Source organism: Microtus oregoni, unplaced genomic scaffold (assembly GCF_018167655.1).
Source record: "Microtus oregoni isolate MIOR12 unplaced genomic scaffold, Mior012 000003F_ref0000135, whole genome shotgun sequence".
In the NCBI taxonomy this organism is placed as follows: Eukaryota; Metazoa; Chordata; class Mammalia; order Rodentia; family Cricetidae; genus Microtus; species Microtus oregoni.
In genome coordinates, this window is record NW_024543062.1 from 20,757,422 (window position 1) to 20,782,448 (window position 25,027).

Genomic DNA, 25,027 nt, shown 5'->3' on the forward strand with positions numbered 1-25,027 from the left:
AGAAATCTTTAAAGATACATAGAGAAAAAGAAATGAGCTGTGATGAAGCCTGCAGTGGATTTGTGGAGGGAAGAAGGAGGGAAGGAAACTCAGAATCTATCCCATACCACAGCAACATCTGCTGCCCATCGCCTTCTGCAAGAAGATGCTAGATCTGTGTCTTAGTTAGGGCTTCTATTGCTGTCATGGAACACTTTGACCAGAGCAACTTGGGGAGGGAGGGTTTATTTGGCTTACACTTCCATACTGTAGCACATCATTGAAGGAGGTCAGGACAGGAACTCAAACAGGGCAGGAACCTGGAGGCAGGAGCTGAAGCAGAGGCCGTAGAGGGTGCTGCTCACTGGCTTGCTTCTCATGGCTTGCTCAATCTTCTTTCTTCTTTCTTATAGAACCCAGGACCAGCAGCCCATGAATGGTTCCACTCACAATGGACTGGACCTTCCCCCATCGATTACTAATTAAGAAAATGCCTCATAGCTGGATTTTATAGAGGCATTTTTCTCAATTGAGGTTCCCTCCTCCTAGACACACGATGGACAGGCACTCTACCAACTGAGCTACGTCCTCAGCCCTCAGGGATTTGTTTGTTTGTTTGTTTAGTTTTGTCTGAGACACTGTGCAGTCCTGGATGTATAATCAGGCTAGTCTTGAACACAAAGATCTGCCTGTCTCTGTCTTCCGAGTTAGAGCCATCACACCCTCCATGTTACATCTAAAAAGTGTCTTTAAAGCAGAAGCCTACACGGAACATGGTTATGCCCTCATCAGCTGGAGACATGGCACCAGTTTACAGAAACCAACAGCATTATTCGGTTCCCTCAGCAGCAATGGTCCACTACTTTCTAGCTCATTATTCCCAGGGACTTTATGAGCCGTGGCCGCCAGGAGTCATGAGCACAAGAACAAAGTCTGCAGACAGACACAGAGTGACCTTTCCGAGGAGATCTCGTTTGTTTGCAGCCCTGGGGACGGGGCCCAGGGAAACTCTCTCCTCCAGCCCACCCATCTCATTTCTTCCCTTTGGCACACTCTCTGTCGTCCTTAGCTCTCATTCTCTGTCAATAGACACACACACATTACGACATCTACCCATCTCTCGGGATTTCCTCGCACTAATAGCATCTTTTTCCGTAATATTTTGTTTTATTTTTACAAGGCTTCTATTATTTTTAACAAGACGATTCATTACGGACAAAGGATCCAGGCAAGCCCACACCCACCAAGTCAGCACATCTGCATTTCCCCTTCACGGTGTCTGACATGAAAACGCAACAGGGATACTCACTTTCTCTGTTAAAATCGGGGCACTGTGAGCAAGTATACCCTTCTCTTCACGCTGAAAAGCACAGAAAAAGACATTACTATTTCAAGACTAAGCTGCCAGGACAGGCTAACGTGCTAACTAACCCAGGGCGAATGCACCCAAATGGGATCAGAGGGCTGCAGCGCCTACGGGAAGAAAACCTGTCACCTGGGGAGGAGTTAAAAACATTTGAAAAGAAATACAAATCTATTTAAAAGCCAGCATGATTGTGCCTCTGTGTCGTGGTTAATGCAAATCTGAGCTCTACATCAATGAGGCTTTAAAATGAAAATAAACACCCAAAGCAATAAATATCACTGGCATGCAGCTTTTCAGCAAGTCTTTGGTTTTGCTTTGTTTACTTTCTTTCTGTTTTTTTAAGGCAAGTGCATTTCCTCAGGTGTCCACGTCAGTGGCATGTATGATGCTCCGCTTTGGCAGCCATAAACCTGTCTCTGTGGACTTCCCTAGTCCAATGTTCCATATAAACCTGTCTCTGTGGACTTACCTAGTCCAACATTCCATATAAATGGAATCATACACTCGATAACCAAACTGTGTTGCTTCTTCTTTTTCGCTTGATTGTTTTTTTGAAGCAGGGTTTCTCTGTGTAGCCTTAGCTGTCCTGGAACTCACTCTGTAGACTGTGCGGGCCTTGAACTCACAGAGATCCTGTCTCCGGAGTGCTGTGATTAGAGGTGTGCAGGGCCACAGGCAAGTGCACGGAGCGCTTTGGTCACTGGTAAGAGCACTGCTGCCATGACTACTTAGGTAGACTGGCAGGTCTGTAAGGAGCTGAGTCAAAGTCCATCTGTATTCTGCTGTGGCTGTTTGTGTGTTTCTTTAATCTCATTAAATAATAAACAAATGACATTAAATGGGCGGGGGGGGGCACATGTTGTGGTACTTAGGGGGAATGGATGGAGAAGTTGAGGGTTCCTGAAGGGAAGGGAAGAAAAGAGTTGGGGATTCCCAAGGGCAGGTGGAGAGGGAGCTGGGGTGCATATGACCAAGATGCATTATTTACATGGATGAAATTGTCAAATAATAAATAAACTATTTTTACTTTAAAAAAATTTACTTTCTGAGCCAGGTGCCTTTAATTCTGGCACTTGGGAGACAAAGGAAGGTATATCTCTGAGTCTGAGGATAGCCTGGTCTACAGAGTGAGTTCCAGGACAGCCAGGGTGACACAGGAAATCCTATCTCAAAAAAAAAAAAAAAAAAAAAAAAACCTTTCTGAAATTTGGAATAGAGTTCAAGGTGTCAAACAAACAAACGAAACCAAACAAGCCCCCATCTTTCGGACCTATTAGATATAGTCAAATAAATATTTGCCTCATTACCTTAAAAAATTAAATGAAGTTTAATTATCTGCTTCTAATTTAATATGCTAATTTCCAATGAGACTAAGATAAATACCATAATTAAATAAAAAGGTTTAAATACATGTTCATTGCTTCCTAAAGAGAAGCACTGTTACTACACTATGGGACATCTGTATTCGGGAACTAAGCGTCGTTTCCATCCACAGCTGACACACCTCGCTCAACTCACCCAGGAGTAGTAGACGGCCTGTGTCTTGCTGTTGCTCACCAGCTCCCTGTTGCTCGCGGGGTTGAAGGTGAGGTAGTTCTGAAACATAAGGCATAAAGATGTGTTACATGAAAATAAACCTATTTCTCACCGCTTCAGCTGTTACAATTAAATATTAATTTTAATGAAAACAAATAACTGAGTAGGGATAGACATAAAAATGAAAAAGACTTGGAACCTGGGAAACAAGAAGAAGAGCATTTAAGTACTGGCTTTAAGGAAGGAGTGTAAGATGCGCTCCCTTTACAAGGTTCATTTATTACAAGGCATCGTCCGTAACAAGCACAAAATAAGCTGCATCTACCATTTAGCTATTCATCTATTCTACCCCCCACACACCCACTGGGCACTAAACCCGGGGTGCTACAGCTACTGCACTCCACCCTTGAACAACGGCCTCTGCCCCGTCTCTAATCATCTTTATTCTGTGCCTTTTCAGACAAAGGCTGATGAGCGCACACTTCAGAGACTGACAGGCTCACAAGAGATCTTGGAATGAATACGAGGCTTCGGGAGGGAGTTCCGATTGCTGCCAAGACAGTATGGCGTGAGTTGTTGGCACCCTTCCCAAAAATCGACGCCACAGAAACTGTAGTGAGGCAAACGCTAAATGCAGAAACCAAACAATGGTCACAGTTATGGGACAGAAACCCCGGGCTGGAAGATTTGAGCCTGTGCGGGGAGCAGGAGCCTGTGCAGGGAGCAGGAGCTGTGCAGGGAGCAGGAGCCTGTGTAGGGAGCAGGAGCTGCCAGCTGGGATGCCCGAGGCAGAGAGGCCTTGCACACTGTGAGGCCAAGCAAGCTGCTTCTGCCCCATCCCCGCCACTCCCCCCACCTCCAGGCCTATTCCCTGCCAATCGTCTACCCTACCTACAGTGTAAATATGAACGGCCAATGCCTGTGTTGGACTCACAGGGCAGCACACAGGCCTGGGGTGATGCAGACTGACTGAAGGCTTGGACCAGACCTCCCCGCGGCTGAAAACCAGTCTTCAGACAAGGGTACTCTCTATTTAAAGTGTCTTTTCTGCCAAGGGAGTTATCTCCTGAACTGTAAATAATTGCTATGCTTCTTTTAGTTTCTTTTTTCTTTTTCTTTTCCCCTGAGACAGGGGCTCACTATGTAGACCAGGCTGGCCTGGAACTCACAGAGATCCACCTGTCTCTGCCTCCCATGTGCCGGGATTAAAGGTTACAAGATTGGTCATCATTTAGGGGAACTAGCCTTCAAAACCAAATAATAAAATAAAGACTGAGAAGGGAAGGCTTGTTTCCTAGAAGCATCTGCTCTTACTGGTCACGAGGAAGAAAAGCCCTAAATGCCCACTAACAGGACAAACAAGCAGTTGACACATCCAAGGCATACCAGTCAAAAATGAGAAAGAAAAAAGAAAAATGTCTGTGACCAGTGTCACAAAGTAAGCTGAGTGAAAGAAACAGGGCTGGCGAGATGGCTCAGTAGCTAAAAATGCCTGTGCTTGCTGCGCAAGCCTGACAGCCCGAGTTCAATCCCTGAAGCCTACGCAGAGGTGGATTGAGTGGATTGAATCCAGAGTTGCCTTATGATTTCTACACATGCGACTTCCCCCAAACACACATGCACATGGTAATAATGATTAAAAAATTAAACATTAAGAAGCCAAAACTTTCCAGGGTGGAAGGCAGTCTGAAAGAAAGAAAAAAAGAAAGGAAGGAAGGAAGGAAGGAGGGAGGAAGGGAGGGAGGGGGGAAGGAAGGAAGGAAGGGAGGCAGGAAGGAAGGTATATTAAGGTGAAATTCAAAATAGAGGAAAGAAGTAGCGAGATCTCTTCTAGAAGGGTTTTTAAAAATGTATATTTTTATGTGTGTGACTGCAGGCCCTTACAATGAGGTCCAAAGACTACATTCAGGAGTTGGATCGATCCCTCTGTTGTAAGTTCCAGAGGTTCAATTCAGGCCCTCAGGTTTGCTTTTACCTACCCAGCCATTTTATTAGCTCCCTTCTAGATATTTTATGTGAAAAAGAGCGTGGTGGTTTGAAATAAAAGGACCCTAAAGGGTGTGGCACTATTAGAAGGTGTGGCCTTGTTGGAGGAAGTGTGTCACCGTGAGGGCAGGCTTTGAGATCTCTTTTGCTCAAGTTTCCCTCAGCATGACTGACAGTCAACTTCCTGTTGTCTTCTGGTCAAGATGTAGCTAGCATCATGTGTGTCTGCACACCACCATGCTCACTGTCATGATGATAATGGACTGCACCTCTGAAACTGTAAGCCACAATCTCAATTAAATGTATTCTTTGCAAGAGTTTCCGTGGTCATGGTGTCACTTCACAGCAACAAAACAATCAAACAAACACAAAACCCTAAGACAAGGGCCAAGGGGAAAAGTTAGGAGATACGGGGCCCACAGGAGCTGGTTGGAGACTAGTGATGTAATCTGCCCTGTGCTGGTTCCGGGTTAAGGGGAGGCAGAGTGGAGGCCCCAGGGGAAGATAGCCAGAGGAGACCAAGAGGTCTAGTGAGCTAGCCTTTCATGGGGCAGTTAAAGGGACAAAGGACACGAGCGGGAGTGAGGACGGGCCAGTGTTTGACCCTCATGTCCCCATCCTCTCAGTGACATATGTCAGCTGTGGGAATGGCTGTGGGGAAGGAAGGAATGGCAGCAGTCCCTGACCAGCCTGAGATCTCTGTTGTGGAATGTATCAAATTCTGTAGCCTACAGGACCCACACGGCTGGAGAGAACTTTAAACGTGGCCAGTAAAGCCGGAGAACCACCCGTCATTTGATTTCACTGCAATCAATTTAAATTTAAATAGTGCATTTGGCAAAGTTGCAGGACACAAAACTAAGAGGCAGAATCCAGCTGTGTTTTTACACAGCAGCTGTGAACAACCTGAAAAGGGGAATTAAGGAAGCGATTCCAATTTTAAAAGCACAAGAAAGAGAGAGGGGGAAAATATATATATATATATATATATATATATATATATATATATATGCAGGAATAAATTTAACTCAGGAGGTGAAAAGATTTGTACGCTCGAAACTGCAAAGCACTGCCCAAAAAAGAACTGAAGACGGCATAAACAAACAGTGGGACACCTGGTGTGCTGTGCATTGGAAAACAATATAATTAAGATGACAATACTTCACAAAGTGATCTACAGACTCAGCGGGGAAAGTACTAAAGGCATTTTGCACAGAAATAAACTGAAAAACCTGGAGCCAACTGTGGCAGCACACACCTACTATCCACACTGTGGAGGCCAAGCCCCAAAGCCACTTTGTGTTCAAGGCTACCTGGGGACATAGGCAGCACCTGTCTCAAAGATGCCAAGCCTGAGACTGGTGTCCTAGTCTGCTCTCCATTGCTGTGATACAACAGTGACCAAAAGCAACTGGGAGAGGGGAGGGTTTGACTGAGGGAAGTGGGGGTGGGGGAGGGCTGGGGGTGAAGGGGGTAGGGTGGGAGGAAGACACAGGCAGGACCCAGAGGCTCCAGGGTATTGCTGGTCACTGGCTTGTTCTTCGTGGCCTGCATAGCCTGCTTTCGGTACAGCCCAGGCACACCTGTCCACGGATGGCACTGCCCACAGCGGGCTGAGCCCGTCCACATTAGTTGACAATGAAGAAAATGCCTCACTTTCCCACAGGCCAGTGTGATGGAGGCAACTGCCCAGGTATGCCTAGGCTGGCGTCAATTAACAAAAACTAAACGTTGCACCTAGGGAGAGGTCTGCAGTTAAAGGTGCTTGCCACACAGCCCGAGGACAGAAGCTGGGATCTCCAGAACCTATGTAAATGTAGAATGAGCGTGATGGCCTGCTTGTGTGATCCCAGCCTCAGAAGGCAGAGATGGGGGAATTCCCAGATAGCTGGCTAGCAGGACTAATCTTATCAGTTGGCTCTGGGTTTGATTGAGGGACCGTGGCCCAGTGAGTAAGGTAGAGGAGCAATGAAGGATAATCCCAGACATAAATCCTAACGGCCTCCACACATGCACACTTCACACACACACATGCACACTTCACACACACACATGCACACGCATACACACACCCCATGCCTAAATAGTCACATGTGGCTGGCTGTTGGATCAGTGCAAATTTTAAAAATAGAAGCATTTATTTTCCTGAGTGATTGACAGGCTAGTAGAAATGGGGCAGCTGGACATGTGACTGCATGAGGACCTGAGCCTCGCTGAGTTAGTTCCTCAACACTCTGCATTTCAGATGCGTGACCCAGGTAGCACCTAGCCAGTCCCCTCTAAACCAGGAAGAATGAGAACATGAGAAGCAGAGGGCCCTGACGTGGGGCACAGAGGCATGACGTCAGCGCTCAGGGCATCCTAGACAGGCCTTCTTAGGCGAGCTGACAACAATGTATCCATCCGTTTATCTCAACAACTCTCTGCAAGGTCCGAAACAGCAGAGCACCTGCCCCTGAATAAGGCAGGCTGCTGGCAGGTGGCTTTAGATAGAGTATTTAATAATTGATGGTGGTAGTCCATAGGCAGCAGTAACTTCACTGGCATGTTTGTGTAGATTATGGGAGATAATGCAAGAACTGAGCAGAATCTAGGACGAGGCAAGTGTGTCAAACATATTAGCTATTATTAGGAAGGATAAAATGAGGTCTAGGCTAGGAAAGTGTCATTCAAAGCCCTCCTGCTCCAGGAGGAAACCCCACTAACAAAGAGCCCCCACGGAGCAGCCTCGGTGTAAGCACAGGCCAGCAATCACAGGGTCAAACTCAACGCACCTGGAAACCATACTCTTTGGGAAGCTCAAGGGTGCATGCGGGCGTCTCCACTGCCAAGGTCCACTTCCAGATGCACACTTTCTGCAAGGAAAGCACAGTGAGGGACTTCTGAGGCCGCTGGGGGTGCAAGGAGAAGCCTACAGCTATGGAAACCCTACCTGAGGCCTGGGTAACTGAGGAAAGGAACAGTCAAGTCCTAAGCATGCCCCCCCCCCCACTCCGCACTGTGAAGCCTGCTTAGCCTAGAAACACACACACTACACACACACCCCAGGTGGCCCGTGTGGAGGTGGCTGCAAAGACATCTGGCAGTGTTGGCCAGCTCAGAGATGTCCACCCAAAGGCCACGTTACCTGGATTTCGGCATCAGAGATGGTAGCCAGAAGCTTGGCGTCATGGGTGATGGCTATCGACCTTATGCCATTACCTTCTGGACAGCTGTCAAATATGGTGTGCACTGGGATTCTGAAAAACAGGACAGAGGGGGCAGCCCTTGCTGAGGGATGCCTGGCTTCCCAGCGAGGCTGCGACAGGGCTGAACTCAGCCCAAAGCTTCCACAAACATAACAAAGTATGATCTCTCTAGGCAAAGGAATGTTCATGTCTACTTAACATTTGTGTCCAAATAATTTGATTTTATTTACATATATTTTTAAGATTTATTTTATTTATTATGTATACAGTGTTCTATCTACATGTTTGCCTGCAGGCCAGAAGAAGGCATCAGATCCCATTATAGATGATTGTGAGCCACCATGTGGTTGCTGAGAATTGAACTCAGTACCTCTAGAAGAGCAATAAATGCTCTTAACCTCTGAACCGAATCATCTCTCCAGTCCTTGTATTGTTTTGTTTTGTTTTGTTTTTTGAGACACAGAGTTCCTCTGTGTATTCCTGGAATTCCTCTGTACACCTGAGTGCCACCACCACCCGGCAATTTATTCTTTTTTAAATATTTATTCTATTTTTAAAATTATGTGTATGTGTGTACAGATATATGTACATGAATGGTTTGTGGAAGCCAGAAGAAGGCATTGGATCCCATGAAGCTGGAGTTACAAGCAGGTGACCTGCCAGACATGGATGCTAAGAACTTAACTCTGCACGAGCAGCCAGCCTCTTAAAGGCTAGGTCATCTCGCTTTTTAGACAGGGGCTTGCTCTGTAGCCCAGGCTGACCTCAAAATTATGATCCTCTTGAGTGCTGGGATTACAGCTATGAGCTAGTAGGCACAGCTGAATTGATTCATTTTTATTCACTACTAATGTATGAGCAAAGCATCATCATTATGCATTCTTCGCAAGGAGAAAAGACGCACTGACACCTGCCACAACACAGACACACCCTGAGAACGTGACTCTAGTGCAGGAAGCCAGACACCAAAGCTCGCATGCACGTGCCCACAGAGAGGAAACAGACTGGCAACTGCCCGGGTGTAGGGGTAGGGGAGAAGTCAATGCTCCCAGGGAATGGGGATGGTTAGACTGCTTTGGAACAAGGTACAGGTGACGACTGTGTAACACTGTGACCGAATGCCAACCCTCACTGTGTGCTTTCTGGTGCCCAGTTGTACACTGCTAGAACTTTCCTCAACAGTAAGAACAGGCCTAACTGGAGCATTGGGGTACGTGTGCTCTGTTCTCTCTTCAGGAGCATTCCGGCCCTCAGTCGCTTATTCCCGGTGCTGATTTGATGCAGGGCTCCGGCCCTCAGTCGCTCCCGGTGCTGATTCTATGCAGGGCCCTTTTGTCGGACAGGAAGGATGCTGTAAGGTTTGAATCTGCAGTGTCCACAGAGCCCTTGGATGTCAGCTGATAGACTTTGGGGCAGAGACTGAATCCTGAAGGCTTTATGCTCTTCATAGCATGAGGGCTGATGGTAGAAACTGGAATGTCGTACTGGGGAGATGGCTCAGCGCTTAACCACTTCCATTGCAAGCAGGAAGACCAGAGTTCTGCTCTCCGGAACGTGCACATAAACACTGGGTGGGTGTGGTGGCCCACCTATTAATCCAGGGCTGGGAAAGAAGAGACAAGGATCCCCAGAACAAGTTGGCTCACTAAACTAGTCAAATTGGCAAACTCTGGGTTCAACTGAGACCCGGTGTCAGTGAATATAAGAGTAGTAGACGATAGCTCCCCAAAGTCAATCTTTGGCCACTAACATATGAACCCCCCAACACACACACACACACACACAGGGTGAGGGAGACTAGGAAGTGGCCTTGTTTCAGGAAGTAGTCACTGAGGTCGTGTCCCAGCCCCTTCCTGTGTGCTTCCTGGCTAGCGTAGAGTGAGGTAAGCTGCTGTGTTCCAGTGCTCTCTGACTTCCTGGGCACCATGCTCTGCCTCCCAACAGACTTGGGGGGGGGGATGCTGACCATCAAACCAGATGACCTCAGTTTGATCCCAGGGACTTGCACGGCAGAAGGAGAGAACCCACAAGTCCTCTGACCGCCACGCTTGAGACATGGCACACCTGTGCCTGCCTCCTCAGTAAATGGATTGATAGATATGTTTTAAAATGCAATTGCTAAGAGACAGGATTAAAACATTCTCCTTTAATTATTTTTTTTGTTTTTATGTGTATGGCTGTTTTGCCTACAAGCATATCTGTGTACGATATGTGAGCCTGACACCCACGGAGGCCAAAACAGGGCATTGGATTCCCTGGAACTGTACCTACAGACACCTGTGAGCCACCGTGAGTGTGCTGGGAATCAACCCGAGGCCTCTGGAACAACAGGGCTCGTACCCACTGAGCCATCTCTCTAGACCACAATCAAAATATTTTTTAAATGAGATTTGAGCTGAATAAGTAAACAAAACATGTGGGGAAAGAAAAAACAATCCAAGTGAGAACAGGCAAACACAGACTGGTCTGTCGTGTGGGCATGAACGCTCCTTCAGCCTTGTAAATCCCGGAAGAGGTTCCCAACTACACAACACGGCCCTGGTTTGGAGAAGGGTGTAAGTGAGGAGACATTTTCCTGTTTTCACTTCCACACTCCTATGCTGTGTCTCTGCCAAGACGTCACAACAGCACAGTTCCTTCCCAGCCTTGACACACACAGAATTCAGTGAGGTGACGTGTAAACACCAATGGGAACCCATGAATGCCAGACACGACGGGAGCAAGTGTGTGGGATTGGGAGGCTGCAGACTGAACCTGGGGGGAGGGGATCCAGAGGCAGCAAGACAGTGGGCTGTGTGGCACCCCACATTTTCCTTCTCCAGAGGCCCTGTTACAGCCACTGCGAACAGTCCCCTGTGTCACAGAAGTGTCAGCTGGCCGGGACAAAGTCCGTGCTCCACTGAAGGACACTGGTTCTCTGTCATTCGAGAAGCTTCAGCTACCTGAAATGCATCCCTAAATGTTCACATGGCAGGGAAAGGCAGCGCGGAGGTCACCGTGGGAGAATGGGTCTTACCCCTTGCAAGCAACAGAACATCCAACTTGACCCTGAGGGAAAACTGACCCGAGCAAGAGGCTATCTATAAATGGAGGCTGCTCATTCATTTCCTGGCCACCCAGATCCAAATAATCACACAGAAACTATATTAATTCCAACACTGTTTGGCCAATGGTTCATGTATATTTCTAGCTAGTCTTACATCTTAAATTAATCCATTTCTATTATTCTGTGTATCCTGACAAGGCTGTGGCTTACCAGGTCAAGTTCCAGCGTCTGTCTTTTTCCTTCAGCAGCTATATGGTATCTCACTGACTCTGCCTACTCTCTCTATATATATCTCTTCCAGCCTGGCTATATTCTGCCCGGCCATAGGCCAAAGCAGCTTTATTCATTAGCCAATAAAAGCAACACATATACAGAAGGATATCCCACATCATCTCCCCTTTTCTGTCTAAATAAAAAGGAAGGTTTTAACTTTAACATAGTAAAATGACATATACAAAACAGTTATCAAGCAAGAATTATAGTTACAATATTTAGTCCATTTACATTAGACAAATTAAGAAAACTACTGTATCATCTACCCTATCTTTGTGAATCTAAAGTTTCATATCTAATTTATCTTTTATCATAACTAAGACAAACTATAACTATCTATTCTTCCACTCTTCAAAGACTCCAGAAGGATATATTACCTAAGTAAATAAGAAGTACATTGTAGGGGCTGGAGAGATGGCTCAGGTTAAGAACATTGCCTGCTCTTCCAAAGGTCCTGAGTTCAATTTCCAGCCACCACATGGTGGCTCACAACCATCTGTAATGAGATCTGGTGCCCTCTTCTGGCCTGCGGGCACACATGCAGACAGGATATTGTATACATAATAAATAAATTAATTAATTTAAAAAAAAGAAGTACATTGTAAGCAACTTCCAAAACTCTAGAATTGACAGACACATCTCACGACCTGGACAGTCACACAAAGTTCTTTTGTAATGTTGGGGCATCCAATCTTCAGCCTACAGGCCCATAATATCTGGCAGACATTTCAGTGAAGAAGGAAATTTAAATATCTGTTCTGTCTATATTGACAGTTTGTCAGTCACTTTCTTCTGTGTCCTGCAGAATGTCTGGCAGCTTCTTCTGTGAAGCAGGAACCCTGAAGGACTATTCCATCTTTTGAAAAGTTCAACAGTCACTTTTTTGTATGTCCAGTTCATACGGCATACCATCAAGCTATTCAGGCAAGAGCAATTTCTTTCCCAAATGGCTAGCAAACTCCATAGGGAGCCTCTTTGATGCCCATCATTCTTTTGAAGTAGATTGGTGCTGCCAGAAGCAGACATGTCTCACTGTCAAGAAAAGTCTAAGTTCTTAAAAATATTTTAAATGCCATATTCAGCAGGTCTTTGAAATGTTGAAGATTATCTATTTAGTTGAAATATATCTTTGTATACCTAGAAAACATAACTAATATAATTAAAAAATTGATTTTGATATTATCTGATTAATCTGTATTTCTTAACTATATATTACATTTTTAAATGAGCTGCACAAACACAATACCTTAAACAAGAGCAGAGATATATATACACAGTATAACAAAATCAACCTTAAATTTGTATCAATAGACCAAGATCCATACCAATGCAAAGTATCCATCTCTATATCACATCCCTTTTTAAATGAAAACAAACATTTATAAACAATCATTTTGGGAATTTGGGCATTGTTTTCTCCAAGCTGCTTCCTGCTGTTTGTTGGACCAAGTATTTGGGGGGGGGGTGTTCACAGTGACCTTTCAGGGGTCTTGGTACATCAAACCACATTAGCCTAGAAGGATTCCACAAGTTCCCATCCTCTGTGGAAACAAAAGTAGAACTTCTTTTCCAAAGTAACATATCCTTAGACTCAAATTTTGAAGTCAAGATACATTTAAAACATATATGTTGGTTTAGCTTAGCATCCCCCAGAATCAAATATCTCTCTGCAGTCAAAAGAATTAAAGAAAACACAATAATATATATAATCCAGACTCTCTATGTATATTTCATCTTTATGTGGTTTATTTTTTAATCCTTTAATCTATGACTGTCTATACTCTTTTATATTACTTTTATTGTCTCATTAAAGACTTTGTTTCATTTTTAAAACCATTTCTTTATATAACTGTCTATACTCTTTTTCTTCTCTCTCCCAAGCCTATGTACATTTTTTTACACACTGTGTCTTATTTAGAGTATTTTCATCTGAATCTGTCTTTATTGTGTATCTGTAATCATTTTCTGACTAGAAGTGCCTTTTTTTTTTCTGCTAAGCGGATATGTCTGGGACCAAGGCTGCTTGGTTGTTGGTTGTGTTCAGTCCAACACGATGGAGGTATGTTCACCACCTCTGCAAGCCATGCTCTCCACTCCAGCCCCAGGGATGCAGCAGGTCGATATCACCATTAAGTAACTAGTAGCATACTGCTCACAAACCCCATTTCAGGACCTCCCAAAAGAGCCAGAGTTTGTGCTCCCAGCATGAACCAGGAAGCTGTCTCTTAAAGAAGTCATGCAGTTTTTGCCATTAATGCTGAGTCAGGAAGCCTTCTCTTAAAGGAATCACGCTTCTGCCTGCTGCCAGCAATCAGAGCCCACCTGAGAAAATACTGCTACCAAGAAGCCATGCTTAACACTGTTCTTTTGTGTCTAGAATTCTTTCCCAAGCTCTCTCAGTAGTTGGCCCATGTTGGCACCATCAGTAAATGGAGGCTGCTCGTTTGTTTCCCACTGCCAAGACCCCAATAATCACACAGAAGCTATATTAATTCCAACACTGTTTGGTTAATGGTTCATTCATATTTCTAGCTATTTAACCTATTTCTATTATTTTGTGTATCACGACAAAGCTGTGGCTTACTGGGTAAGGTTCTATCATTTTTCTCCTTTGGCAACTACATGGCATCTCTCTGACTCTGAGTATTCTCTCTCTTTCTCTCTCTCTCTCTTTCTAAATATATATATATTTCCAGCCTGGCTATATTCTGCCCTGCTATAGGCCAAAGCATCTTTATTCATTAGCCAATAAAAGCAACACATATACAGAAGGACATTCCACATCAGATGTCTGCAAAACTCTATCAACAGAAGGGGCATCGTTAGCAGTGTCTCTTCTTGGAAGCCTCTGTGGACAGTCGCCTTCATGGCAAGACCCACCACTGCTTTCTTGTTTATGACATGGGCTCCCAGCTAGATCAGAGCACTGTTGTAGCCCCACTTGGTGTTGTGGTATATAATCCCTTTGTACACTGTGAAGGTTTGTCACTCAGATTGACTCAATAAAAACCTGAACAGTCAATAGCTAGGCAGGATTTTCAGGGCTGGGGGAGTCAGCAGCCAGGTGCAGAGGAAGAAGGAGATGAACATGCCATACTGAGAAAAGGTACCACCACATGGTAGAGTGTAGATAAGAAATACAGGTTAATTTCAGATGTAAGAGTTAGCAACAAGGGGCTGGAGAGATGACTCAGTGGTTAAGAGCATTGCCTGCTCTTCCAAAGGTCATGAGTTCAATTCCCAGCAACCACATGGTGGCTCACAACCATCTGTAGTGAGGTCTGGTGCCCTCTTTCTGGCCTGCAGACACACACACACAGACAGAGTATTGTATACATAATAAATAAATAAATAAATTTAAAAAAAAAGAGTTAGCAACAAGCCTAAGCTATCAGCTGAGCATTTATAGTTAATAATTAGTCTCTGCCTAGGTTATTTGGGAAGCAGCTGGTGGGACAGAGAAAGTCTGCCTACAAAAGATTATCCAGAGTCTTTTTCTGGTCTTAGAATTAATATTCTCTTTATTAAAGTGACAACTTAAAGAAAACATTATTTTTCCTTAAGGTGTTTGTTCAACTTAAAAGTCTTACTCAGGGCTAGGGATACAGTTCTGTGATGGAGAACCCACAGAGCATGTATGTGACCCCAGGCTCAGTCCCTACTACTGCAGCTATGACCTTAGCAAAAGGTTATCTGGGTGTGGCGGTAAACATCGGTGAGCCCAGCAGTTGGAGGCTGGGACATCAGGCCAGTCTGGGCTGCACAGTGAATTCCACGTGGCCCTAGACTACCTAGGAGGCCACTGACTCAAAACAGACCCTGCTTGCTTTATAAACGGAGCATATTGTTTGCAGTCACCTTTGTGTGGCTTTAATTAATGTACGGCTACACAAATCTGGCTATTAACCTTAAAAAAATTAAGATGCGTGTGGAAATATATTCAGTTTTATGGTTAAGATTTTTTGTGGTCTAAGTAAGAAACAAATTTCTTACCAATACTGGAGTAATTCCTATAAATCTAATAAAAGTATCTATAAATATGGTAAACCTTAAGTTTTCATAAGTATTTCTAACACTGTTTATAAAGCTAAAATGATTTCTATTTAAGGTTGGAAGCCTAAATTAGCAACACATTTCAATTAAAATCACAAATCTAATCTGCTAGAGACCCTGATCCGTCAAGTTCTCTTAAACTTTATACAGCCCGGAAATTCTGAGCAAGCTTTTTGGGTCATACACACATTAATACTACAGAGCTAAGTGATCAGTCTTCTCTGTGTTTAATCTGACACCTCTCCAGGGCTGAGACCACTCTCCCATGGTGACCTCCGCGCTGCCTTTCCCTGCCACGTGGGGACAGCTCCCTATCTGAGGAAAGAGCCTTCATGGCTCTGATGTGAGGTGTGTATGTGTTCTCTGTAAGCCAGGGTCATGGCAGCTTCCAGACAGGCAGCTACACAATCAGGTTTATTCTTGGGAAACGACAGTACAAAATCTTGTGCAGAAAAACCACATGATGAAGGCCTCTGTGTGTGTTTAAATCTAGCAGATGTTCTAGAAGGAAGTGCAGCAGACTGATTATCAATGGAAAAAGCACCGTGGCTGGAGATGACGGCCAATGCAGACTTCAATTTTCAGCTCAAATAATTCATTTAGTTTTTCATTAAAATTGTGACAAATGTCTTCAGTGATGAGTCACGCCTCACTCCTGTTGCACTGTGGCCAATGGAATTCGAAAGGAAGCACAAGCCTGGCGAGTCAGCTCAGCAGTCAACACACTGGCTGCTCTTCTCTTGTAGAAGAGCTGGGCTTGGCTCCCAGCACCCGCACGGCAGCTCGCAAGCATCTGTATCTCCATTTCCAGGGGATCAGAACCCCTCTTATGACTTCTCATGCACATACATAAAATTAATATTTAATTACTTATTTGTGTGTTTGTCTATGGGTATTTTACTGGTGTATATGTCTGTGCACTATGTGTGTGCAGTGTCCCCAGAGGCCAGAAAAGGGCACAGGACTCCCTAGGAATGGAATTATAGGTGGTTGTGAGCTGTCATGTGGATGAGGATTGAGCCTGGGTCCTCCAGAAGGACACTCCATGCTCTTAACCACTGAGCCATTGCTCAAGGCTCTACATAAATTTTCTAACCAAAAAGACTGGAGTGCTATAACAGGAATTTGCTTTAACGATGCTATGCCCACGAGAGAAGCACAAAGCCCACATGCTGCATGACTCCATTCCCGGAAGTCTGACATACACACATCTGTGTATCAGAGGAGCTGCAAGAGACAGGTGGGAGCTGCTCAGGGCACAGTTGCTACCTGCAGTGATGCCAATATCCATCTGGAAGCAGCTCGCTGTGGTGTAACTAATATCACTGGATTATATATTTAAGAATGGCTGCTGGGTATGGCGGTGTACACTCAGGACCCCAGTATGCAGAAGGAGCGTGAGTTCAAGGGCAGACTGGATTCTATAGTAAAACCCTGTCTCAGAACAACCCAAAAATAAATAATAAAAATAAAATAGGGCTGGTGAGATGACTCGGTGGGAACAGACACCTGCTGGCAAGCTTGATAGTCTGAGTTCAGCCCCCTCAGAACCCACACAGAAGGGGAGAACCATCTCCCACTCTTATTTATGAACCCCACATGTGCTGTGGCCTGGACGGACAGACGGACACACACACACACACAAATAAATAAATAAATGTAAAAAATAAACAAAATGGTTAACATGGTGACTTCTAAGTTGTCTATATTTTACTATAATAAAAATAATAAACCCATGCAGAGTCTGTAATCCTGCACTTGGGAGGCAGAGCAGGCGGACCTCTGTGAGTTCCAGGCCAGCCCGGTCTACAGAGAGACACCTTCAAAATAAAATTTAAAAATAAACCATTTCAACAGATGATTAGTCCCGGAATGAACCTGAGGAGTCAGCTAGGAACAGTCTAGCATATGGGGACAGACAAAGAAGCTATCTGCGAGGTAGATACCACAGGACTTCAGTCATTTTAGCAGGAGATGCCTGGGAATAGCGCAGCCTCCCCACAGGGTTGTGGTGACAACTGTCTCTTGTCCCGAGAACAACATGGCAGCCTCTCATCACTGCTCACGTTTATGGGACACCCAGAATGAGAACCTGACAAGAAGCTGGAGGAAGCAACCTCGGGAAGTGCAGTGCTGGCTATCAGTCTGAGTCACTTCAGGTGACTGAGTAGCAGGACCTAAGGGGGGCAGGGTCGCTGCTCAGCTGACAGACAGCAGCCCTGTGTACCCCACTCTAGGACTTATACAGAAGCCCTGCTTAACTGTCTTATTCATCTTGACTCAATTGTTACCAACGCCCCCAAACAAGCCAGGGCCTTCCGTCCTGCTGGAGCCTATAGCCCTTCTCTGCTGCTGGGACTGAAGCAAGGTCCACTTGCACAGCAGCCCTGAGGGGTGGGCAGAGCAAGGCAAACAGGGTCGACAAATTCTAGGAAATCCTAGAAGAGCAATGTCATTTGGAAACAGAGTCTTTTGGGGCATGTGAGATGACTCAGTAAGGGTACTTGCCAGCAAGTCTCAGTGCTTGAGTTTGATTCCCTGGACCCACAGAAGAGAACACACTGCAAGTTCTCCTCCGGTCTTCACATGTAGGCCATGGTGTGTACACACACGCACAGAGAAAGAGAGAAAGAGACAGAGAGACAGAGAGAGAGACAGAGACACAGAGACAAAGAGAAAAAGAGAGACAGAGACAGAGAGACAGAGAGAGACAGAGACACAGAGACACAGAGAGAGACAAAAAGAGAGACAGAGACAGAGAGACAGACAAAGAGAGAGACACACACACAGAGAAAGTAATTTTTAAAAGAAGTCGAGCCTTTGCAGATACAGTTGGCTAGGAAGGCTCTAAGACCCATGTCCTACAGAAGAGGAGACACAGAGGCAGAGAAAAGCCATGAGAGGATGGAAGGCAGAGACCAGATGCCAAAGAAGGCCGAGAACTGCCAGCATCCAGCAAAAGCAAGAGGAGCAGCCTGGGATAGAGTCTCCCCCAGAGCCCCAGAGGAATAGACCTATTGGCACCTCTAATTTAATACTTCTAGACCCATGAGAAAGTAAACTCCTACTATTTAAACACACATGCATACAAACTAACTAAACATAAAATTATATATACATATACGCAGAGAGACAGAAAACAGTGGACCATAAAAAGAGGGGACTCATTGTAAGTAAAGGCTACAGAGGACCCTGTATCAAAAGAAAAATGAACTTCAATGAAAATCTTTTGTATCTGTCATAGAGGTAAGGTTCCTGATTGTGACAGATTTGACATCCAGGCCATGCTCCACCCTGACATGAGCTGGGTAACTGTGACCCTCCCTCAGTCCAGTCTCTTCTGGGCCACCAGCAAACCAAGTTTCTTGGCAATACCATTATTTAGCCCCTTCTCAGCCACAGTGGCCAATCCTCTACAGAAATTGGAGTGAGAAAGACCCGCCCACACGGAGCCTACCCTGAGAAGGAGTCCCATATAATGATGAGGCAGTCTGGTCCTTTGTCTGCTGTGGCGATCCATCGCCTGTCTTCACTGACACAGAGGCAGGAGATGATATTAGGGTGGCCCTAGGGAGAAGAAGACAGTTTTAGAAACAATAAGGATAGAGCCTAGTGTGGCCCTCAAGGAGGGCTGGGTCCACATAGCCCTGAGCGCTTCCAAAAGCTCGCCTGCCTGAGTCACTTCCACGGGCCCTCAGTGATCGGGGGTGGAGCAGGGTTCCCACGCTTTCTCTTCCTCCATGAAGCTGAAGGAGCTGTACTCACCAAAGGATTAGGTCCTCCCTAGGGATGGAGTTAAGTGGCCAACTCAACCAGGACCTCTGAACTCCCTGCTGGCCTTGTGCCCCACAAACACTACTAACCTCGGATCGTTGAACATTGACTCTGCAAGTCACCCAGTCATCTCCCCAAAAAACAAAGGAATCTTCCAGAAACATACTCAAAGAGGACAACATTCTTCCCCACCCCCCCCCAAAAAAAAAACCCGGGTTTCTTTGTGTAGCCCTGGCTGTCCTAGAACTCACTCTGTAGTCCAGGCTGGCCTTGAACTCACAGAGATCTCCTGCTTCTCCCTCCCGAGTGCTGGGATTAAAGGCATGCGCCACCGCTGCCCAGCTTGATGACAGCATTCTTGTAGGACCTGGTCCCCGTTTTTCCTGCCCTGCCGTCTAATCTGTACCAGTCACCCTGACAGTCTTCTCTGGCCCTCACACACGAGGCCTTAGCCCTGGAAGCTGCTTCCATCTGGAAGGGTCTTCCCCAGACTGTCTTGTTGGTTCATTTTTAAGTCTCGGCAGAAACAGGACTTTCTTGGGCCCCACTAGTTAACCTAAGGTTTCTCACATCCCGGCTTCCTTAGTGCACCTCCCCATCTCCTCTGAATGCTGACTCTGTGCCCCTCTGTGTATGTGCCCTGCTTCAATGCCTGTTTATCTCACAGACTGGGAAATCCATGAAGATGGGGCTAGGTCAGTTTTGTTCACGGCCACAGGCAATCTGAAACTCAGCAGTGGTTAGGATACAACTACGTTGTGAAGAGATGGTCAAGATCAGCCCTCATTGTGCACTGGCAGGGCTAGGCTCTTGTGGGTTATGCTATACCCATCTAAGCTGCTAGCCCATCCCAGCTACCTTCCCTCTTGATTCCTGTACATGGTGACACTAATGCTTAATCAGGCTTCAATGGGACTTGCTCACTCACTGTTTTTATCAGAAAGGAAAGGCCTCAGGCTGCATCCCCGGGGTGCTTGGGAAATCCTTAGTGAATCTTAGCATTGACCACAGAAGGTCCTATAGCATCACACATTCATGAAAGGACAACACATAACTAAAAACCAGGTTAACATCAGAATAGGAGACGCTCAGAAACAGGACACTTGGGTAGGGAATAATGACAATGAAAGGGGTCAGACCATCAGGGATGCAGGAAGCAAGCAGAGTAAGGAAGGCAGGGCAGGCGTAGAGGACACCCAGGGAAGGGGTGAAATAAGAGCCACTGCAGAAGCAAGGGAAGAACAGGAGGCCTCCTGAGTACTTCCAAATCCTGAGACCTAGAACCACTGCACACTAACGCAGTCTGCAGTCTGGGCGGTCACCGGCACACTCTGAGCCTGCTTCCTCTTCTGTCACGAGGGCATACTAACACCTACTTTCTAGCATGGTCCCAGAGTCTCAGTGGCTGTGGGCCTGCGTCCCTGAGCAACCGTCCTCCATAGCTCATCACACCTCTGGGGATATGGTCAATGCTGCCATGTTTTTTGTTTGGTCATTTGTTTTGTTTTGCTTTATTTTAACAGAAATGTACAAAATCCAGATGTTTCCAATTCTTGAAATGTTAGAAACAACTATTGTTTGCCACTGGGCACTGATTAGATTCACAGACTTGCTTCTTTTCTTTTCTTTCACGTGTGTGCGTGTGTGTGTGTGCATGTGCAGAGGGGTGCAGGTGTGCAGAGGGGTGCAGGTGTGCAGAGGGGTGCGGGTGTGCAGAGGGGTGCAGGTGTGCAGAGGGGTGCGGGTGTGCAGAGGGGTGCGGGTGTGCAGAGGGGTGCGGGTGTGCAGAGGGGTGCGGGTGTGCAGGTGTGCAGAGGGGTGCGGGTGTGCAGAGGGGTGCGGGTGTGCAGAGGGGTGCAGGTGTGCAGAGGGGTGCGGGTATGCGGAGGGGTGAGGGTGTGCGGAGGGGTGCGGGTGTGCAGAGGGGTGAGGGTGTGCAGAGGGGTGAGGGTGTGCAGAGGGGTGCAGGTGTGCAGAGGGGTGTGGGTGTGCAGAGGGGTGCGGGTGTGCAGAGGGGTGAGGGTGTACAGAGGGGTGCGGGTGTGCAGGTGTGCAGAGGGGTGCGGGTGTGCAGAGGGGTGCAGGTGTGCGGAGGGGTGCAGGTGTGCAGAGGTGTGCAGGTGTGCAGAGGGGTGTGGGTGTGCAGAGGGGGGCGGGTGTGCAGAGGGGTGTGTGTGTGGGGGTGTGCAGAGGGGTGCAGGTGTGCAGAGAGGTGCGGGTGTGCAGAGGGGTGCGGGTGTGCAGGTGTGCAGAGGGGTGCAGGTGTGCAGAGGGGTGCAGGTGTGCAGAGGGGTGAGGGTGTGCAGAGGGGTGAGGGTGTGCAGAGGGGTGCGGGTGTGCAGAGGGGTGCGGGTGTGCAGAGGGGTGCGGGTGTGCAGAGGGGTGCGGGTGTGCAGAGGGGTGCGGGTGTGCAGAGGGGTGCGGGTGTGCAGAGGGGTGCGGGTGTGCAGAGGGGTGAGGGTGTGCAGAGGGGTGCGGGTGTGCAGAGGGGTGCGGGTGTGCAGAGGGGTGCGGGTGTGCAGAGGGGTTCGGGTGTGCAGAGGGGTGCGGGTGTGCAGAGGGGTGCGGGTGTGCAGATGGGGTGCGGGTGTGCAGAGGGGTGCGGGTGTGCAGAGGGGTGAGGGTGTGCAGAGGGGTGCGGGTGTGCGGGTGTGCAGAGGGGTGCAGGTGTGCAGAGTTGTGCGGGTGTGCAGAGGGTTGCAGGTGTGCAGAGGGGTGAGGGTGTGCAGAGGGGTGCGGGTGTGCAGAGGGGTGCGGGTGTGCAGAGGTGTGCAGGTGTGCAGAGGTGTGCAGGTGTGCAGAGGGGTGCGGGTGTGCAGAGGGGGGCGGGTGTGTAGAGGGGTGTGTGTGTGCGGGTGTGCAGAGGGGTGCGGGTGTGCAGAGGGGTGCAGGTGTGCAGAGGGGTGCGGGTGTGCAGAGGGGTGCGGGTGTGCAGAGGGGTGCGGGTGTGCAGGTGTGCAGAGGGGTGCAGGTGTGCAGAGGGGTGCGGGTGTGCAGAGGGGTGCGGGTGTGCAGAGGGGTGCGGGTGTGCAGAGGGGTGCAGGTGTGCAGAGGCATGTGGGTGTGCAGGTGTGCAGAGGGGTGCAGGTGTGCAGAGTGGTGCGGGTGTGCAGAGGGGTGCGGGTGTGCAGAGGGGTGTGGGTGTGCAGAGGGGTGCGTGTGTGCATAGGGGTGCCGGTGTGCAGAAGGGTGCGGGTGTGCAGAGGGGTGCAGGTGTGCAGAGGGGTGCGGGTGTGCAGGTGTGCAGAGGGGTGCAGGTGTGCAGAGGGGTGAGGGTGTGCAGAGGGGTGCGGGTGTGCAGAGGGGTGCGGGTGTGCAGAGGGGTGCGGGTGTGCAGAGGGGTGCGGGTGTGCACGCGCACCCCTGCCACAATGCATGTGTGGAGGTCAGAGGACAACCTATGAGAGCTGTTTCTCTCCTTCCACAATGTGGGTCTTGGGGACCAAACTCAGGTCATCAGGCTTGGAGCTTGCAAGCCACCTCACCTGTCATAGCATGTGCCTCTAAAGGAGCGGTTCTCAATTTGTGGGTGGTGACCCTTTGGCCAACCTTTATCACCAAAAATATTTACACCACGATTCATAACAGGCGCAAAATTACAGTATAAAGTAGCAACAAAAATAATTTTATGGCCTGGCGGTGGTGGCACATGCCTTTAATTCCAGCACTTGGGAGGCTAGAGGCAGGTGGATCTCAGTGAGTTAGAGGCCAGCATGGTCTAGAAAGCAAGTTCCAGGATAGCCAGGACTGTTACACAGAGAAACCCTGTCTCGAAAAATAAAACAAAAAAAATTTATAGTTGGGAGGTCACAGAAACACGAGGGTATTAAAGGGTAGCAGCATTAGGAAGGTTGAGAGCCACTGATCTAAAGGAAGAATTTTCTGGAAAAAAGGAGAGGCCAGCAGGAATGACATTGAGGCACTGAAGTCAGCCTGGGACCCAGGGGAAAATTCTATATGCAAGTTATAGGTAGGTGGCTTCTTCCAGCCTGGCCTGGTGGCACATGCCTGTTGTCCCTACAACTTCAGAGGCTGAACCAGAAAGTTTGAGAGCCCAGGAACAGTCTGAGCTCCATATCTGAGTCCCTATCTCAAAAAACAAAAACAAACAAGCCAAAGTCATATTTTTGTTCACGGGGAGCCGAAGCCTGCATACCTGAAGGTGGTACTGGGTGTTCCTGAAGACATTGTAGATGACAGCAGTGTGCCCACAGACATAGAGAATGACTCTCTGGTTCTCACGGAGGTAGTAGACAGGGAGGAAACTGTTCCATCCAAAGGACCAGGTCATGGTCTGGAGGACAAAGACAAACAGGGCAGTGCTGTGACTCCAGCATGTCCCACCCTGCCTGCCTTTGGAGGAGAATGACTTTGACAATCGAAGAAAAAAAACCTTTTTATTTGTTTGAAACAGGGTCACACGTGACCCAGGTTGACCTTAAACTCACTACATAGCTAAAGGGTGGCCTTTTACTCCCCCATCATCCTGACTATTCTACCTTTTCTAAAAATTAAAAATAAATAAATAGATTTTAAAAAATGGAGGAAGGAGCGGCAGGGAGGGAGGGTCTTTAACATCACATAAAACACTCTTTCTGGGATAGAGAGATGACTCAGTGGTTAAGAACAAGGGCTGTTTTTCCAGAGGACCCAGGTTCAATTCTCAGCACCCACATGACAGCTCACAACTGTCTGCAGGGGATCTGACACAGACATACAGACACACAGACACACGAGCAGGCAAGACACCAAGGCACATAAAATAAAAGTAATTCTTAAAAAATAAATTAAAACAAACAAACAAACAAAACACGATTTCTGTTCTCTACTCCCCAAGTCTGAAGCCCCACTTGGAACCAACACAGAATGACTTCTTAATGTGGTGAATTCCATTACTTCATGGAAACCCAGGACAGAAAAAGTGTAATAAACCCACCCAGCAGGTTTATAAGAAAGGGAAGCATTCAGCCTGAATAGCTGATTCTTCTGCCTTGTTTTGTGTTTTTGTTGTTGCTGTTCCTTTCCGTACTTCAGTGGTAGAGTACTTGCCAAGCATGGGCAAGGCCCTGAGTCTAATACCAGCACCACGTACATATACTAGATAAATAAATCTAGTCTTCTGGGAGCAATGGCAAAATAAGAATTTTATGAAATGAGAAGCCAAGACATTCTGGAAAGGGCAAAACAACCACAACATTGAAAATGACCAGTGCTGCCGGGGTTCTGGAAGAGGGGGCAGAGTGCACAGGGGGTGTGCAGGGGTGCAGGGGATGTGCAGGGGTGGACAGAAATGGCAGACATGCAGAGTTTGACACCCCTGTCAAAGCCCGCAGAAGGCACAGCATACCCGGCTGCTAATGCCATCTGCCAATAGTAACGCTAACAGTGGCATATCGGTGCCTGAGAACGTGCCTCGCTGACACAAGCTGGCAATGAAAGGGGAATCTGGAGGTGGGGCACAAAGGGATGTGCAGAAACTCTACGTACTGTCCACTCAAATTTTCCCTGAGCCTGAACCTGTAAAAGCGGCGTGGAAAGTGCTGGTGGTCACGTGACAAATGGCTGAAGATCAGTGAGTTTTACTGGAAGAACAAAACTTGGCAAGCTGAATGGAGGAAGCGCGTATTTCTGCCCAAGACAGACACCGCAGGTGACGTGTGCAGTGACGTCTCTCTCCTGCGGTGTTCACTCCCCAAACTTCTTGTTTCCAATCTGTCTGCTCCCTGGAACTTGCGTTTCTGTTTAGATCTCAGAGTGTGTGGGTGGGAGTGGTAGGACTGTAGAATTATAATTGTCTCAAGCTGCACCTTCTAGGAACACAGTTAC

At 47.3% G+C, this 25,027-nt stretch overlaps 1 protein-coding gene across 1 annotated transcript in view; it reads right to left on the reverse strand.

Annotated features, from left to right (window-relative positions):
• Positions 1 to 25,027, reverse strand: part of Cfap251 (cilia and flagella associated protein 251) — a 91,611-nt gene that overhangs the window by 60,584 nt on the left and 6,000 nt on the right. The window contains exons 4-9 of the mRNA XM_041648821.1: positions 23,358 to 23,495; positions 18,885 to 18,994; positions 7,995 to 8,106; positions 7,642 to 7,722; positions 2,864 to 2,941; positions 1,289 to 1,339 (exon numbers count right to left, since the gene is read on the reverse strand). Coding sequence (XP_041504755.1) covers positions 1,289 to 1,339; positions 2,864 to 2,941; positions 7,642 to 7,722; positions 7,995 to 8,106; positions 18,885 to 18,994; positions 23,358 to 23,495 — 570 coding nt within the window. The remainder of the gene's footprint in view (positions 1 to 1,288; positions 1,340 to 2,863; positions 2,942 to 7,641; positions 7,723 to 7,994; positions 8,107 to 18,884; positions 18,995 to 23,357; positions 23,496 to 25,027) is intronic.